General features: G+C 41.6%; 1 protein-coding gene across 1 annotated transcript in view; it reads right to left on the bottom strand.

Moving 5' to 3' along the window:
- Nucleotides 1-16278, bottom strand: part of LOC129847615 (6-phosphofructo-2-kinase/fructose-2,6-bisphosphatase 4-like) — a 50981-nt gene extending 34703 nt beyond the window's left edge. Inside the window, exon 1 of the mRNA XM_055915375.1 lies at nucleotides 16082-16278. Within this exon, the coding sequence (XP_055771350.1) occupies nucleotides 16082-16124 (43 nt within the window). The 5' untranslated portion in view covers nucleotides 16125-16278. The remainder of the gene's footprint in view (nucleotides 1-16081) is intronic.
- Between the last annotated feature and the right edge of the window lie 2276 nt (nucleotides 16279-18554).

Here is an 18554-nt window from a genome sequence, read left to right as displayed (position 1 = left end):
CTTGGCAACATGCGGCTTTGGTCTCAAAACAAGTGTATCTACTCGAGATCGCTCATGCCTGTCATTGCAATAGAATTGTCCAATGCGCTCTGCCTAAAATAAAATCACAGACTAATTATTGCATAGTTATATTTGTTTTGGTATGTTGCATTGATCCAAACAATTCTCACAGTAGAAGAAAACGTTGATAGTGTAAATTAACGGGTCAAACTTGAGTAAAGTTGATTGAACTTCAATCTCGTGCGTCTGCGCAGGCTGGTATTTCTTCTGCACGGCAGTCCTGGACGAGCTGTGCACCCGCAAAGCTTAGAGGGAACATTGGGTATGACACTAAATTACTTGTTTATTGTTCTAATTATGTTGGTAACCGGTAAATAATAGCAATAAGGCACCTCAGGGGTTTGTGGTATATTGCCAATATACCACAGCTAAGGGCTGTATCCAGGCACTCCACATTGGCAATATACCACACCCCCCTCGGGCCGTTTTGCTTAAATATAACCATTATCTACTTTTACAGGGCTTAGACAGCTGCCTTCATGGCTTATATTCCTCATTATTATTTATCTTGTTCTACAGTATATAGAGCTGGCCAACGTGGTGTTTTGGCCCAATGCTTTCCAATGAATGAGTCCAGTGGTCATGTGATGTCTGAGATAAACCGCCATGCTGTATAGGAGGAGTCGTTTGTTTGCCCCCTAACTCTGGTATGTACACAGTCTTGTACCATTGACCTTTTTCTTCATATATCTTTCTTTTCTTTTTTTTAATTTTAAAGGTCCAATGCAGCTGTTTTTATCTCAATATCAAATAATTTCTGGGTAACAATTAAGTACTTTACTATGAATATTTTCAATTAAAAATGGCCAAAATGAAACAAATAAAAATGTCTTCTTAGCCAAGAGCAGTTTCTCAAGCAAGAATTTAGCTAGGCTCCCGAGTGGCGCAGCGGTCTAAGGCACTGGAGGCGTCACTACAGACCCAAGTTCAATTTCGGGCTGTGCCACAGCCGGCTGTGACCAGGAAACCCATGATGCAGCGCACAATTGGCCCAGCGTCGTCCGCGTTAGGGGAGAGTTTGGCCGGGATTTTCTTGTCCAAATTCTCTAGCGACTCCTTGTGGCGGGCCGGGCGCCTGCAAGCTTACTTGGTGCAGCTGGCGTCCGGGTTAAGCGAGCAGTATGTCAAGAAGCAGTGCGGCTTGGCAGGGTTGTGTTTTGGAGGACACATTGCTCTCAACCGTCGCCTCTCCTGTAGGGGAGTTGCAGCAATGAGACAAGACTAACTACCAATTGGATATCATGAAATTGGGGGGATAAAAGGGTAAAAGTACAACAAACATAATTTAGCTAGGACTGTCTGGGAGTGGTTTGAGTGCGGAGAGGAAAACTGAAAATGAGCTGTTATTGGCAGAGAGATTTAGAACTCTTTCTTATTGGTCTATTAACTAATTTACAGCATGGTGATGTCACCATGGAAGGCCAAAACTCCCACCAAAACAGGCTGACATTTCAGGCACTCTTTTCAAACAGCTCTTACACCAAAAGGGCATTATCATCATTTTAACAATTTAACGGTATTATTCAAACCTCATAGTGTGGAAACATATATAAACACAGTAAAATCACGTTTTTGAATGCACTGGACCTTAAAAAGAGATTTAAAATATTTGAAAAGTACCTATTCAATGTTTGGAACCACAACCATCGTGTTGTTGAAATGTGTATGCTAAAAGTGGCTTATCAGTTTCGGAACCATAACCACAGGAAGAGGGGCACAGAACGTTGTAGCCCTATGGGGCCGTCTATGGGAATTGTCTTTCTGGGCTGGACATCAGTTAAACTGCAATACCGAAGCTGTCCTCTGGGTACAGTCAAAAGTGTGCTACTACCAGAGTTGCCAAACCAGACAGATCAAAGGTAATTCGGGAATAATCACATACCAGGCCTAATGTAGGAGAGAAACAGTCAAATGCAGGAACCAGGACGCGATTATCTAATTTTAGCAACAAAATAAAAAAAGAATCTGTGATAATCAAGGGAACTCTGTATTCATCATGCACAGTGACCTGCATCAACACAGACAGCAATGGAAAGTTACTGGCTACAGTCCAAGCTTTTAGAAGTGATCCAGCCACCCCACAGACAGAACAGACACAGTCTTTAAAGCTCTTCCTGGCCCTTGCGAAATATCCGTGACTTATTACTCCGTCACAACAACAATCACCACCCACCTCATCAACTCTCATCCAGCTACAATGGGATCAGGGGATGGGCTGACAGTGCAACGACAATTTATGGCGGAATATACTAGCATAAATCAGGCTTCAATTCACTGCAATGGTTGGTTCTACGCTCCACTTCGACATAGCTCTGCAGTAGGATCAGGAGTTTTTCCTGGGCCCTAACAATAAAACGCAGCTCTGCTTTGCGAGCCTTAACACAAACCGAACACACACATATACAAACAATGGGATCAGCCTCTCTCTGACCTAACTAATATTGTTTCTTGCTGGGGCACACCCTGTAATCAGTTAAATCAATGTAGTCCAAAGAATTACTTCATGGTCTGTCTATCATTAGACTAGTATCAACGATAGAAAATGAAATTGGCATATTTCATCAATGACAAAGGCTTATAGCATAATATGTTGAGTTTGTAATAAAATACATTCAATGCAAGCCCCCTCTGTCATTCGTCCTATGTTCATATTGTAGTGTAGGCTATTGCTTTTAGGAAGCCAAGACATTCTCATCTGGATGAACCTACACAGACAAACAAGGATTCATGAACATGAGCATGCACACAGACACACAACATAGGAGAGAGTGGGGTAAGTTGAGACACCCCTTGTTTCTAGGAAACAATACACAAAATGAATCATGTGAGCAAATATTTAGGAAGAGGTCATCATTTCATGGAGTCTTTGAAGGAATAAACCACATGGAAAAAGTGGTAAGCAAGTTAAGTCCAACAAACTGATTTTCACAAAATCAAATTCAATTTGTGTTATAGGTTTTATGATGTTTGTATCTAAACCAAAGTAGATTGTTTTACACATCAGTTGGGGTCTTTATAAGCTACAATATGAGGTCCTAAACCTAGCATGAAAGTACACCCTTGTAGCTTTGTGGGACAATATTATAGTTTTATTTTATTTATAGTCAAAATGTTTGCCTTGGGGTAAGTTGAGCCAATGGCCACCATACAAATGAAGTTAACATTTTGTCCGTTTAATCCATAATATGCATAGTATTTTTGGCAATATGTCATATATATGAACTCAAGATAGTGCAGCCAAGGAAGTGCGCGAACGGACAAAGTCCATTTGAGCAGCAGCAAGGGATGACAAAAATAGACTGAATGACACTGAAGAGGTACATTGACAAAAAATAAAATGAACATTTACCTGTGTGAAAGAGAGGCTATGATAGAGTAGCAGAGGCACACAAGGTCTTATCTGATGACAGAGTCTGAGCTTGCTAAACATCAAGAATCTCCTGGACCAGTTTTATGGGTTTAGTAGTCTCAAATGCAGAGAACTTGCCTACAAATTGGCACATCGAAACATCACTGTCCCAGACAACTGGTCAAGAAATGGAAGGGTAAGTGATAGTGGTAACTCTGCATTTAGATATATTCAGACTGATACAGTGGATGTGCAATTTTACAGTATATCAACTGTAAACCCACTGTATATTTGTATATCCACTGCTCATCCTCTTACAACTAGGTAGAGTTGTATGTATGTATGTATGTATGTATGTATGTATGTATGTATGTATGTATGTATGTATGTATGTATGTATGTATGTATGTATGTAAACTTTGTTTAAACTCTAGCTGTCCATCTCTAAATGTTGTTTGTTACTAGCAGCACCATATTGCCAAGTAAAGTTCAGGTATGTGCAAATGATCTTGGTGAATAAAGGTGATTTTGATATTTAACAGAGAGATCTACAGTACCAGTCAAAAGTTTGGACACCTACTTATTTAAGGGTTTTTCTTTATTTGGACTATTTTCTACATTGTAGAATAACAGTGAAGACATGAAAACTATGAAATAACTTATGGAATCATGTAGTAACCATAAAGTGTTCAATCAAAATATATTTTATATTTGAGATTATTCAAAGTAGCCACCATTTGCCTTAAGGATAGTTTTGCACACGTCTGGGGCACTCAACCAACTTCACCTGGAATGGTTTTTCAAAACTGTTATGTTTACATGAATTCTGATTATTTACAGAGATACACAACATCCTAAAATATATTTCGAGATCTTTCCCTTGACGTAGTGATGCTGAATGTAAAAAATGTCTCAACTTATCCCACTCTCCCCTAGAAGGATGAACATGCACACAGACACACAGTAGCACACACAGATAAATCTCTCCCTGGAGCCTTTAATGGGATTGAGAGCTTGGGGTTGAACTTTCACACAGATAGAGGCAGAGAAGAGATATAGGCAGCATAGAGGGAAGCAGATGGAGAGGCAGTGTAGATAGAGGGAGGGAGAGAGAGGCAGAGAGAGCAGAAGGTGTGAGAAAAAAATGTACTTTTGAGGATTTATTAGGCAGAGAATGAAGATAAGGATGGAAGGAGAAGGGAGGGTGTTGGCGTAGAGAGATTTTATTTAATTTATATCATTCATGCTTGCAGACTGAATATGCAGAATGCACAGTCACATTTAGACAATACTTAAATATACTACATTCAATTAAAAAAGGTCCTAGCTTAGAAGAACAGTTTAAAAAGTGACATTTTGTTATTAAAAAGTCTGATGGCAGTGGCTATGGTAGAATTTGTCCTTGCGTTGACACTGGACAGTTGTTTCTGGTTTCGCATGACTCCCTTCTCTGTGGTAGAATACCTTGTAGAGAGGGTGGTCAGGCTGGTGCATTTCAGTGACCAATCTTATTGCGGCCTGCTCTAGATAAACACCCTGTGATCCTACCAGTCCTGTCCTGTCCCTATGACAGCTCTGGGCACAGCACAGATCTCCAAAACACCCCCTTCTGTCTATACCTGACATAAAAGATTAAGGGTCCACCTGTTTCTAACACACACTGACATAACCTAAAAAACAATGGGATGAGGGGGTAAATAGCCTCTCTTTCACTCTGACCTCAGTAGCTAGGCTATTTAGTGTCTGAGACATTCAGATGGTTCTTTGGCTCTACATCTGAGACGGTGAGAACAATGTGGTGGCCCACAATGTCTAAAAACAATGTCAATGTCAAAAACATTCTCTAATTGACTGATGTCGAAATGGCAAATGTTTACAACTAGATTTCCTCTCTCTATGTGGTCTGGTTGCTGCTTGTGGTCACTAATCTGCTTTCTATTACGTCTATACTTCTCTGTAGCGTTTTGTGATTTCAAACACCACTGTGAAAGGCACTTCACCATCATATAAAGAATAACACCAGACTCTGTGGATTGACATTGGGTCATAAGTAGAGCTAGGAGATGTTTCTGCCCATATGGACTGGGCCCTAGAATTCTCCGGGGGGGGGGGGGGGGGCTTTTAGCAGGACACAATGTTTAGGAAAGTTCCGACAGAAATACGCTATGAAGCCTAATGTAAAACAAACAAGGAACCATGTCGGCTCTATTCATGGCATTTCTATCTGCAACGTCACACAAAGTTTAGAAACTAAATGACCCACTTCAGGTCAAGTGATCAGGTCAAATAAAATAAAATTGTCACATGCTTCGTAAACAACAGGTTTAGACTAACAGTGACATGCTTACTTACGGGCCCTTCAAAAAAATGCAGAGAGAAAAATAGAAAAATAATGAGGCAGGGAATAAATACACAATGAGTAATAACTTGGCTATATACACAGGTTACCAGTACCGAGTCGATGTGCAGGGGTACAATGTTATTGAGGTAGATATGTACATATGGGTAAGGGTAAAGTCAGTTGGCAACAGGATAGATAAAAAGCAGTAGCAGCACCATATGTGATGAGTAAAAAGAGTTACTGCAAAGGGGAGGTCAATGCAGATGGTCCGGGTAGCTATTTAGCAATCTTATGGCTTGAAGCTGTTCAGGGTCCTGTTGCACTACCCTCTGTAGTGCCTTGCAGTCGGATGCCAAGCAGTTGCCAAACCAAGCGATGATGCCGCCAGTCAAGATGCTCTCAATGGTGCAGCTGAAGAACTTATTGAGGATCTGTGGGCCCATGCCAAATCTGTTCAGCCTCTTGAGGGGAAGAGACATTGTCGTGCCTTCTTCACAACTGTGTTGGTGTGTGTGCCTCATGTCAATTCCTTAATGATGTGGACGCCAAGGAACTTGAAGCTCTCGATCCGCTCCTCTAAAGCCCTGTTGATGTGGATGGGGGTGTGCTTGGCCCTCCGTTTCCTGTAGTCCATAATCAGTTTATTTTTTGTTGTTGTTGATATTGATGTAAAGGTTTTTGTCCTGGCACCACACTGCCAAGTCACTGACCTCCTCCCTATAGGCTGTCTCATCGTCACTGATCACGCCTACCACCGTTGTGTCAACTTTAGCAAACTTAATGATGGTGTTGGAGTCGTGCTCGGCCACGCAGTCATGGGTGAACATGGAGTAGAGGGGACTTAGCAAGCACCCCTGAGGGGCCTCCATGTTGAGGGTCAGTGTGGCGGATGCGTTGTAGCCTACCCTCATCATCTGGGGGCAGCCCGTCAAGAAGTCCAGGATCCAGTTACAGAGGGAGGAGTTCAGTCCCAGGGTCCTAAGCTTAGTGATGAGCTTGGAGGGTACTATGGTGTTGAACGCTGAGCTGTAGTCAATGAACAACATTCTCACATACAGTGCCTTCGGAAAGTATTCAGACATCTTTACTTTTTCTACATTTTGTGGAAATGGATTAAATACAAAAATCTAATCTACACACAATACCCCATAAAGACTAAGTGAAAACAAGTTTTTAGGAATGTTGGCAAAAAGACAACTTGATTGGTTGTAGAAACATGGTGGTAAATTCAATTGATTGGACATGATTTGGAAAGGCACACACCTGTCTATATAAGGTCCCACAGTTGAGTCAATGTCAGAGCAAAAACCAAGCCATGAGGTCTAAGGAATTGTCCATAGAACTCAGACAAAGGATTGTGTCGAGGGACAGATCTGGGGAAGGGTACCAAAACATTTCTGCAGCATTGAAATCCCCAAGAACACAGTGGCCTCCATCATTCTTTAATGGAAGAAGTTTGGAACCACCAAGACTCTTCCTAGAGCTGGCCGCCCAGCCAAACTGAGCAATCGGGAGAGAAGGGCCTTGGTCAGGGAGGTGACCAAGAACACAATGGTCAGTCTGATAGAGCTCTAGAGTTCCTATGTGGAGATGGGAGAACCTTCCAGAAGGACAACCATCTCTGCAGCACTACAATAAATCAGGCCTTTATTGTAGTGGCCAGACGGAAGCCACTCCTCAGTAAAAGGGCACATGACAGCCCGCTTGGAGTTTGTCAAAAGGCACCTAAAAAGACTCTCAGACCATGAGAAACAAGATTCTCTGGTCTGATGAAACCAAGACTGAACTCTTTGGCCTGAATGCCAAGCGTCATTTTTGGAGGAAACATGGCACCATCCCTACAGTGAAGCATGGTTGTGGCAGCTTCATGCTGTGGGGATGTTTTTCAGCAGCAGGGACTGGGAGACTAGTCAGGATCAAGGGAATGATGAACAAAGCAAAGTACAGAGATCCTTGATGAAAACCTGCTCCAGAGCACTCAGGACCTCAGACTAGGGCGAAGGTTCACCTTCCAACAGGACAACGACCCTAAGCACACAGTCAAGACATCGCAGGGGTGGCTTCGGGACAAGTCTCAATGTCCTTGGGTGGCACAGCCACAGCCCGAACTTGAACCCAATAATCGAACATCTCTGGAGAGACCTGAAAATATCTGTGCAGTGATGCTCCCCATCCAACCTGACAGAGCTTGAGAGGATCTGCAGAGAAGAATGGGAGAAACTCCCCAAATACAGGTGTGCCAAGCTTGTAGCGTCATACCCAAGAAGACTCAAGGCTGTAATAGCTGCCAAAGGTGCTTCAACAAAGTACTGAGTAAAGGGTCTGAATACTTATGTAAAATGTGATATTTCAGTATTTTTTTTATTTTTACAAAAAAAAAAAAATAATCCGATGTTTGCTTTGTCATTATGGGGTATTGTGTGTAAATTGATCAGGGGGGAATACTGTCATCAATTTTAGAATAAGCCTGTAACCTAACAAAATGTGGAAAATTCAAAGAGTCTGAATACTTTCAGAAGGCACCGTAGGTGTTCCTTTTATCCAGGTTGGACAGGGCAGTGTGGAGTGCAATAGAGATTGCATCATCTGTGGATCTGTTGGGACAGTATGCGAATTGGAGTGGGTCCAGGGTGTCTGGGATAATGGTTTTGATGTGAGCCATGACCAGCCTTTCAAAGCATTTCATGGCTACACAGCAAATTGGCCAGTGTTACAGAGTGTTGATTTTTCAGTGTAACATTTCTAGTGTCGATTCAGGGTTTAAATTAACACTCAGTGGTGTAAAAGTACCGCAATGTTATTGTTAATAATAACCAGTGGTGTGTGTGAAAGAGTGATTGTGTCAGTTATACTCTGTGGAGAGTAAAATATTACCTTCAAAACCACACCCATCATTATTATATTCCATCATTATTATATTTATATAAATATTATTTTATATTTATTATATTTCCCAGCATGCTCTACTGAAGTTTTTAAATATCTGTGTTTTCGCATGTACATTGATTGATTGATTAATCTCATGCTACACAAGCATAAATAACAGAATGTTTTCTAAATTAATCCAATCAGCTAGTTACATTTATTGCACCTGTTACTGAAATGGTTGATTCAGTTTAAATGGTTTAGGTAGTCTCCTTTATCAATGTCAGTCATTCTGAATGCAGCTTGCTGATGAAAAGTTCCAACAGTTGGATGTCCTAACTCTGGATGGATTCCAATTGGAATTACACATCACTTTGCAAACCAGCATAATGTGCCCTGCAGGCCTGATGTGACCTGTAAACCATGATGTTCCTAGCACCACTGTGTCAAGGTAAAACTCATCCATCAAAGTAAGGCCTCAACGACATATGTATTGTCAAACAGTTTTATTTTAATGATAACATTCGTCTACAGTAGGAACTCACTTGGTGAACTGCACAGGACTGAAACTGAACGAATTTAACAATCATTTCACTGTCACTAACACATACAGTCATGGGTGGTAACTCTAGAATTCACTTGAAAAGGCACTGGGAAATTATATTGGGGGCGTGGCTTGGTGGGGACAAATTTTTGGCCACCCGTGAGTGGAAGTGTTGTACCAGTTTAAATGGTCTATGGTTATGTAAATCAACATTAAGAATGACTACTACTAGTGCTGAAGTATATAACTTGCTTACATAACGATTTATAAATACTATTGTAATGTCCATAACAATTTATAAATACTATTGTAATGTCCATAACCTAACACTGAGTGATCTTGTCAAGAGATAAGGACCTTTATGTGTTGGTTCAAAATACTATAAATATATATGAGGTGTTATTGCATAACACCGTTGGTGCAAACTATACACACTTCCTGGAGTTAAAAATAATATACAAGATGTTATTGCATAACACCGTTGGTGTAAACTATATACACTTCCTAGTAGTGATGTTACGTTTGATACTGGAGCTCCAAGGTATGCGTTGAAATCGCTAAGAGGCTAACTTTGAAGCAGTGTGCCAATGCATGTCACTTTATCAGAGGTACGTCATCAATGACATCCAAAGCTTTGTTTGATCACATGCCTTTTCAAACCGTGTGTTACAAAATGCGAGATCCCACTGATTTTGCAGTCGTTCCGATGCTTTCTTCAATTCCAAGCTGCTTTCACACACCGACCTCTACTAGACACCATACTTACAAATCTAGTTAGGATTTTCTACGAAGTTTTACCTGACGGGTAGTTTAGCAGGTAGAGTGTGGAACTCTGGAACATTCAGGGATGTGAGGGTAAATCCCATTAAAAAGACACTATTTAGAAAATAGTTTTATGTGAAACCACACTTTCTGCACTGTTGTTCAAATAATTAGTTTTATTTAGTATATTATAAGCTTCTGTTTTAAGCATCCTAAATAATGCCATAGATTCAGAAAAAAAATAGAAGGCAAAAAAGGGAATTGTGGGAATTGTGATCAAATTGTGATCGAATCAACAAAGTATTAGCCACTTTCAATGCAACATACCGAAACAAAACGAACTATGCAAGACTTCTTATGCAAAACTAACTATGCAAGAGATTTTGTTGTAGGCAGAATACATCAGAGTAGGATTCTATTGCATTGATATGCAGGACTCAGCCATACTCTACACAGACCGGTGCGGCATAACCAAGAATTGCTTGTTTTGAGATCAAAGCGAGAGCTGCATGTAGCCACGTGTGCACATTTGTTCATATCTTTGCTAGTTAGTGAGTTATTAGCCCAGTTATAGATCATTTGTAGTCAGCAATGGGGGAGTGATTGCTTCCTACAAGAGCATAAAACCTGTACATTTTTAGACATCTTTGAAAAGCTATTCAGGTAAAAAGTAAAAATATTTGTCTTAAAAGGGGCAGTGTTTCATTTTGATATAGGCTTGAATAGCTAAGTATGGATAATTTGTCTGATTCTCTGTAATAATTGTATGGGAATAATAATGCATTTTATTTTGTAAAGTTTTTTGTTGTTGCATCAAACAACATTTTCAGTCACCTCATTGTCTGAAGGACAAGTGGATAAACAGGTTAATGTCAAGCCCTGCATGTTTTTTTCATAAGTCAAGGAATTTAAGCATACATTGAACACCACACATTGGCTGCTATTGTCGGCTGAATGATAGAACATCTATTTCCATGTTAAAATGTTATGGGATGCATTTTATCCATTGTTTTTGATGGCAGGCCACTCTGGTAGGCCTACATTATGATCAAATAGACACAGAGCCTACTTGACCACTGTCTGAAACTAACTTAAAGCGGGTACAGCCTCAGTTCACAGTAAACACATGCTGGAAGTTGCACAGAATTTTCAAGTTTGCACTCATTAAACCTGAAATTTGCTCAGTACCGGAAAAAGACGAGGGAACATTGCTGTTAATGTGTAACCCCATCAGCACTAAGCACAGTGTTAATTTAACACTCATTATCATGGACCTGTATAGACAGTGGCCCAGTGTTAAATTGAACACTGTCAAGGATGATTTAACACTGGAGAATTTGCTGTGTGCAGCTGTGAGTGCTACGGGGCGATAGTCATTTAGTCAGGTTACCTTGGGGTTCTTGGGCACAGGGACTATGGTGGTCTGCTTGAAACATGCAGACATTCCAGACATGGTCAGGGAGAGGTTGAAAAAGTCAGTCACGTGGTCCAGCCTGACTTGGATCAATTCTGAAGAATAGAGGGTGGTGATGATGATGCTCCTGCTGCTAATGTCCTCATTAGAAGCATTCAGGTTCCATATAGATGCGGTAAAGAGGTCAATTCGAAATAGACCAAAACAATGGAATTGCCATGGAAATGCATGGGAGAAAGGGCCGTGAGGGAAAGATCCCGAGGCTCCTCGTTGCCCCCCAGCAAATTGTGCCTACATTTCATTGTTTATGTGTATTTCACACTATGTTGAGATAAAAATCTGAGTATAATGCTTGTATGGATGTCAACCCCAACACATGTTCATGTCATTGTTACCAATAAACTGCATTACAGTTAAAAATTACTGACCAGCTTATACGAACGGGAGTTAGCATTTAGCAGTCACTTCTTCTAAAACTGAAAAGGGACAACTTCTACATGTTATGTAGCGATAAACAGCCAACTATATCTAAATCGGACTTAAATAACAACATTCTGCACTTGTTACAACACATAAATCATGACGGATTTGACAAACATCCACTTTGTTAGATCAGATTTGTTGAATGTGCACCAATCTGGTTAATGGAAGTTCTGAGCTTGTTTTGATGCCAGAACAGGGGTCTTGCATAATAGTGCAGTGTCGTAATGACTGAGTCATGAGATAACATACAGCATCAGCTGTTTAAATATGGAGATAGAAATGGTATACTGTGTAGTCAGACAACAGCAGAAGAAAGTATACCTATTCAACTGCCAACATTGTAATGCTTTTTACCATTTACACTCAGTGAAAAAGCAGCTTGTGCACTCACACTCCAGCCTACATACAGCATGTGGCCAGTCTGAAATTTAAATGTAGGCTATATTCGTGGTCATGTTCATGCTGCACCCTTAAAATGGGACAAAGCATTGATAGTTCATAGAGAAACAGCCAAACCTTCTGGAAGCGAAATCTGACAGTCCCACATATGGAAGAAACAGACCTGATATGGCTCTTCTAACAGTGTCAGTAAATTAAACTGAGTCTGTAGCTGTATAAGTATTAACAAAGACTGCTGTTTTCTCTCATGCCACAGACAGACTACAGTTCACCAAGGCTTTCAGAATCCCACAGAACAGAAGTTAGTCCATTATTGGGATACACATAGCCTAAAGGAGCCTAACTTTACTCCTTATAGTCCAAGGACCTTACGTGTTCTGTTGAGAGGCCAATTGGATCTGGCAGCCAAAACAACCAAAAACTCCATCTAAACGTGAATCGATTCTCAATTGCGTTACCGTTCTAGAAACATAAAGCCCTTATCACATCAAAATAATTTCACGAATGCAAAATACAAACTTAGTGTACACTGTTTTAAGAGGTTTTACAGTTGCAGCCGACAACATATTTATTTATAACAACACGTTTGTGGCCTCCGTCTTCTATTTGCACACAGTTCTTCGGAGAAACAGATAGCTAATTAGCACAGGTAGCTACGCCTCATGGGAATATGGCTGTGTGGGAAACCTAGCCCTAAAAATGAGTAGTAATTTAACCCTTTTTTAATGATTATTTCTCAATGACTGGAAAGATACATTCCATTTATTTCCAAAACCGGGCTCTTAACAAAACTCTCCCTGCCAGAAGATACCATCGTCAAGGCATCTATGAATGGGTTAGGCAATGTGCAGTACTCAGCAATGAAATGCTTGCATCTGACATGAGGTTTATGGTGACACATGGTTCAATATACAGTATATCACAAAAGTGAGTACACCCCTCACATTTTTGTAAATATTTGAGTATATCTTTTCATGTGACAACACTGAATAAATGACACTTTGCTACAATGTAAAGTAGTGAGTGTACAGCTTGTATAACAGTGTAAATTTGCTGTCCCCTCAAAATAACTCAACACACAGCCATTAATGTCTAAACCGCTGGCAACAAAAGTGAGTACACCCCTAAGTGAAAATGTTCAAATTGGGCCCAATTAGCCATTTTCCCTCCCCGGTGTCATGTGACTCGTTAGTGTTACAAGGTCTCAGGTGTGAATGGGGAGCAGGTGTGTTAAATTTGGTGTCATCGCTCTCACACTCCCTCATACTGACTGGTCACTGGAAGTTCAACATGGCACCTCATGGCAAAGAACTCTCTGAGGATCTGAAAAAAAGAATTGTTGCTCTACATAAAGATGGCCTGGGCTATAAGAAGATTGACAAGACCCTGAAACTGAGCTGCAGCACGGTGGCCAAGACCATACAGCGGTTTAACTGGACAGGTTCCACTCAGAACAGGCCTCGCCATGGTCGACCAAAGAAGTTCATTGCATGTGCTCAGCGTCATATCCAGAGGTTGTCTTTGGGAAATAGACGTATGAGTGCTGCCAGCATTGCTGCAGAGGTTGAAGGGGTGGGGGTCAGTCTGTCAGTACTCAGACCATACGCCGTACAGTGCATCAAATTGGTCACCATGGCTGTCGTCCCAGAAGGAAGCCTCTTCTAAAGATGATGCACAAGAAAGCCTGCAAACAGTTTGCTGAAGACAAGCAGACTAAGGACATGGATTACTGGAACCATGTCATGTGGTCTGATGAGACCAAGATAAACTTATTTGGTTCAGATGGTGTCAAGCGTGTGTGGCGGCAACCAGTTGAGGAGTACAAAGACAAGTGTGTCTTGCCTACAGTCAAGCATGGTGGTGGGAGTGTCATGGTCTGGGGCTGCATGAGTGCTGACGGCACTGGGGAGCTACAGTTCATTGAGGGAACCATGAATGCCAACATGTACAGTGACATACTGAAGCAGAGCATGATCCCCTCCCTTCGGAGACTGGGCCGCAGGGCAGTATTCCAACATGATAACGACCTCAAACACACCTCCAAGACGACCACTGCCTTGCTAAAGAAGCTGAGGGTAAAGGTGATGGACTGGCCAAGCATGTCTCCAGACCTAAACCCTATTAAGCATCTGTGGGGCATCCTCAAACGGAAGGTGGAGTGCAAGGTCTCTAACATCCACCAGCTCCGTGATGTCGTCATGGAGGAGTGGAAGAGGACTCCAGTGGCAACCTGTGAAGCTCTGGTGAACTCCATGCCCAAGAGGGTTAAGGCAGTGCTGGAAAATGATGGTGGCCACACAAAATATTGACACTTTGGGCCCAATTTGGACATTTTCACTTAGGGGTGTACTCACTTTTGTTGCCAGCGCTTTAAACATTAATGGCTGTGTGTTGAGTTATTTTGAGGGGACAGCAAATGTACACTGTTATACAAGCTGTACACTCACTACTTTACATTGTAGCAAAGTGTAATTTCTTCAGTGTTGTCACATGAAAAGATATACTCAAATATTTACAAAAATGTAAAGGGTGTACTCACTTTTGTGATATACTGTATAGGCCTAAGAATCATAGCATTCTATGAAAAGGATTGGGCTTTAAAATACAAGGCCACATGTAAATACCATTTTAAAGAACTTAGATTAGATAATAAATTCCCAAGGGTAAAGCCTCCCCTACATTAACACTATTATGGTACACATTCACACACCCTACTTCTCCAGTCCTGCAGATGTCAGTTCAGGGCTTAGCAAACTAAACCACTCCATGGTGAAGGACAGGGCGGCGCACAATTGGCCCAGCGTCGTACAAATATATATATTTTTTTTTAAAAAGGAGTGGCGCAGAGACCAAGTTTTGTGTAATCTAGCTCCAACCACATCGATTCGCCAAGGTCAATACTTAAAAAAAAATGTTTTTTAAATGAAACGTCTACTTTGTACCGATGTTTGTCCTCTGTAGTTGTGTGGCTTTATTTGCTAAAATCCATACTTTTCAATAAACGTTAATCAAATACAACCACTGACTGTTTCCTTGTTGAGATTCAATCGGCACATGCACATTTGCGCTGAGCAAACACTCAGAGGTTGTATTTGTTCACTGAAATAGTATGGATTTCAGCAAACAAAGAAAAGTATGCAACTACTGGGGACAAACATAGGCACAAGTTAGGTGTTTCATAATTCCCATGTTTCGTTCATATTGAACTTGGGCGAATCGATGTAGTAGGAGCTAGATTTCACATAGCATGATTCTCTTCTCCACTGTTGGTGGAGTCGTCAGAAACGTCCTTCATCGTTGAGTTTAATACGCTATTCAGGGCACTGCGTGATAGGCTATTTGTGGATTAAATATGCGCAATGTATTTAATTTACCAAAACATTGCATCTCACATAGCATTTATTGCACAATATTTAAACGCATATTTAACGAAATAAACTAGCTAACGTTAGCAAGATACATTTTGACTAACAGCTGTCATCACTACGATTCCACTAATAAAAACGCAACATGTACTAACATTGATTAACCAACCAATAGTCACTGACAGTTGACGGTTCACTAGCTAGACAGATTGCGATGCTACCAGAGGGCCACTATGAACAGCGGTCTTTGCGAACGCTGATAATATTCGTCTGTTGCTTCTAAAAAAATCAAATCTGTTGACATCGCTTTATTATTATTTGAAGAATCAATATGGCTCTGTTGTTGTATGTGGACCTAGCCTACATGACAACCTTGTTTACTTCCTCCGCCGCGCGCTAGCTAGCCGACGCACTAGGCAGTGTGTCCTCGTTGAAACTCCCTCATCGCATCCATCATGAAATTATACATGTTACAACTCCATCGGTGTTGAAACCCTACCTGTCCAGTCTTGCGTGGCTCGTGGTCGGCAGGAACCCCTCATAGTCCAGGTTTGAAGGAGAGCTGCTCGTTGCCAGCGTTGTTTCGTTGTGTGCGTCTCTCCGCGGTGCTTGATGGCAATGAATGGAGTGACATTTGGAGAGGCATGCAAGTCCTGTCCAACAGGACGGAGAGGATTTCAGACAGCGCATATGCGCTACAACAGGCACGGGGTTATGTGAGCACTAGCTAAATTGATTTTTTCACTAGCAGTAATGACTAATCTTTGAAAATACAAATGTCCTTTTTTTGTTTAAATATGGTTGGGTTCACATTAATCAAAAGATGACAGCCTATGTGGCAATGAGATCAGGGGTCACCACATGTGTTGTGTTGAGTTGTGATGAGGTCAGCAAGAATGAGAACGTTCATAAACTCATAACATCTCTCTCTGTCTCACACATATACACACAATTCATGGGACATTTTAGTCATAGTTCAATGGAAAGGATTTCACATATTTAATTTTTAGAAAGGGCTTGATTGTGCACTGCACTCTTCAATACAATACCAATACAATACCAATACATCTTAGAATGAATCATGATGCAAACTTTTTTCAAAAGCAGAATTCAATAAAAGAAGAGAATGCTCGGAATTCAAACAACATGCTCGTGAAAGCAAGATATTTCTCCTCTCAGCTGGGATCTCTACAGCTGCACCCCACTGCAAGAATCCAGCTCTGACTATGGTGTCGTCTGCAGAGAGGACAGACATGATGATGAGTGGCAGAACATGACTGACCTGACAAAACCAGTGGTGATTTTAGCATGTAAATCTTGGTGGGGCAAACTCCCTCAGCTTTTGGGGGGATGCATGCCAGCAAAGTCACAATACTAAACAACACTATAACGGTGAGAAACGGTGCCCACAAACTGTTAGGGCTTACATTAAGCTGTTCAAACAGCAGAGTCCCAACACTTTACCACCGCTACACCTGGCTATCAGCAGAGCCTTGTCTGGCAGCGAAACAGTTCATTCAGACTCATTTACTGCCTTTAAAAAAAACAGCTGATATGGCTGACCTGCTTAAACAAATGTGTTTTTTCCCCCGCCTTTTTTTCTCCACAATTTTGTGTTATCCAATTGGTAGTTACAGTCTTGTCCCATCACTGCAACTCCCGTACAAGAACCATGCGTCCTCCAAAACACGACCCTGCCAAGCCGCACTGCTTCTTGACACACTGCTCGCTTAACACGGATGTGTCGGAGGAAACACCATACAACTGGCGACCGTGTCAGCATGCGCCCGGCCCGCCACAAGAGTCGCTAGAGCGCGATGGGACAAGGACATCCCGGCCGGCCAAATCCTCCCCTAACACGGACTACACTGGGCCAATTGTGCGCCGCCTCATGGGTCTCCCGGTCGCGGCCGGCTGCGACACTCCCGGGATTGTACCCGGGTCTGTAGCAATACAGTGCCTTAGACCGCTGCGCCACTAGGGAGGCAAACAAATGTGGTTTCTACTGACAATTGAGATGTACAAAATATGGCATAAGGTGACAACGAGCGGATAATTTGTATTTATATATTTATTTTATTTAACCTTTAACTAGGCAAGTCTTAAGAACAAATTCTTATTTACAATGAGGGCTTACCCCGGCCAAACCCGGACAACACTGGGCCAATTGTGCGCCACCCTATGGGACTCCCAATCACTGCCGGATGTGATACAGCCTGGATTCGTACCAGGGACTGTAGTGACGCCTCTTGCACTGAGATGCAGTGCCTTAGACTTCTGCGCCACTTGGGTGCCCAAAATAAGAGGCAATCCGTAATTTCGATTAAGACATTAATGAGTGAGCTAGAACGGACGTAGTCAATATAACTTTGTTCAGCACTTTTGAAATGTAGAGTGACAGAATTCAGATCATGGGCCGTTCTTACAGTATTCTCCCTGAACACCAAGTCAGAACCATAGGATTAATAAAGGGGGCATATAAGCAGACAATGAAAGCTCTTACAATATTCGATGATTACATTTCTCTTAAACTTGGTATAGGCTACATGTGCACCACCAAGTCAGAACAGTAGGCGAAATTATGAAAGGAAAAGAGACCAAATTATTAGGTTGAGGCACATGGGCTACTAACAGCTTACTACACAACATACTTAGTATTACTTTCTTAGCTACAGTATAAATATCTCCTGGCATATTAGATCATTTATGCAGCAGCATACAATACATTCTTTGGCCCTTGTGCTGTGCTCACTTGAACTGGAAGGCGGTGGTGCAGTCCCTCGTCTGCAAATGTTGTCATCAAAGTCTGGCATTCTCTGGATTTATGGTGCTTTCAAGACAGCTGGGAACTCATTAAAAAACAGTGTTGAATCATGATGTCAGTGATCTTCAGGTCGGAGCTCTAGAAAGAGGCCTGAGTTCCTGACTTGCAATTCCGAGTTGGATGACCGTTCAAAAATTATTTTCCCAGT

The sequence above is a fragment of the Salvelinus fontinalis genome, chromosome 3 (genome assembly GCF_029448725.1).
Source record: "Salvelinus fontinalis isolate EN_2023a chromosome 3, ASM2944872v1, whole genome shotgun sequence".
Taxonomy (NCBI): Eukaryota; Metazoa; Chordata; class Actinopteri; order Salmoniformes; family Salmonidae; genus Salvelinus; species Salvelinus fontinalis.
This window is presented reverse-complemented; position numbering and strand designations above follow the sequence as displayed.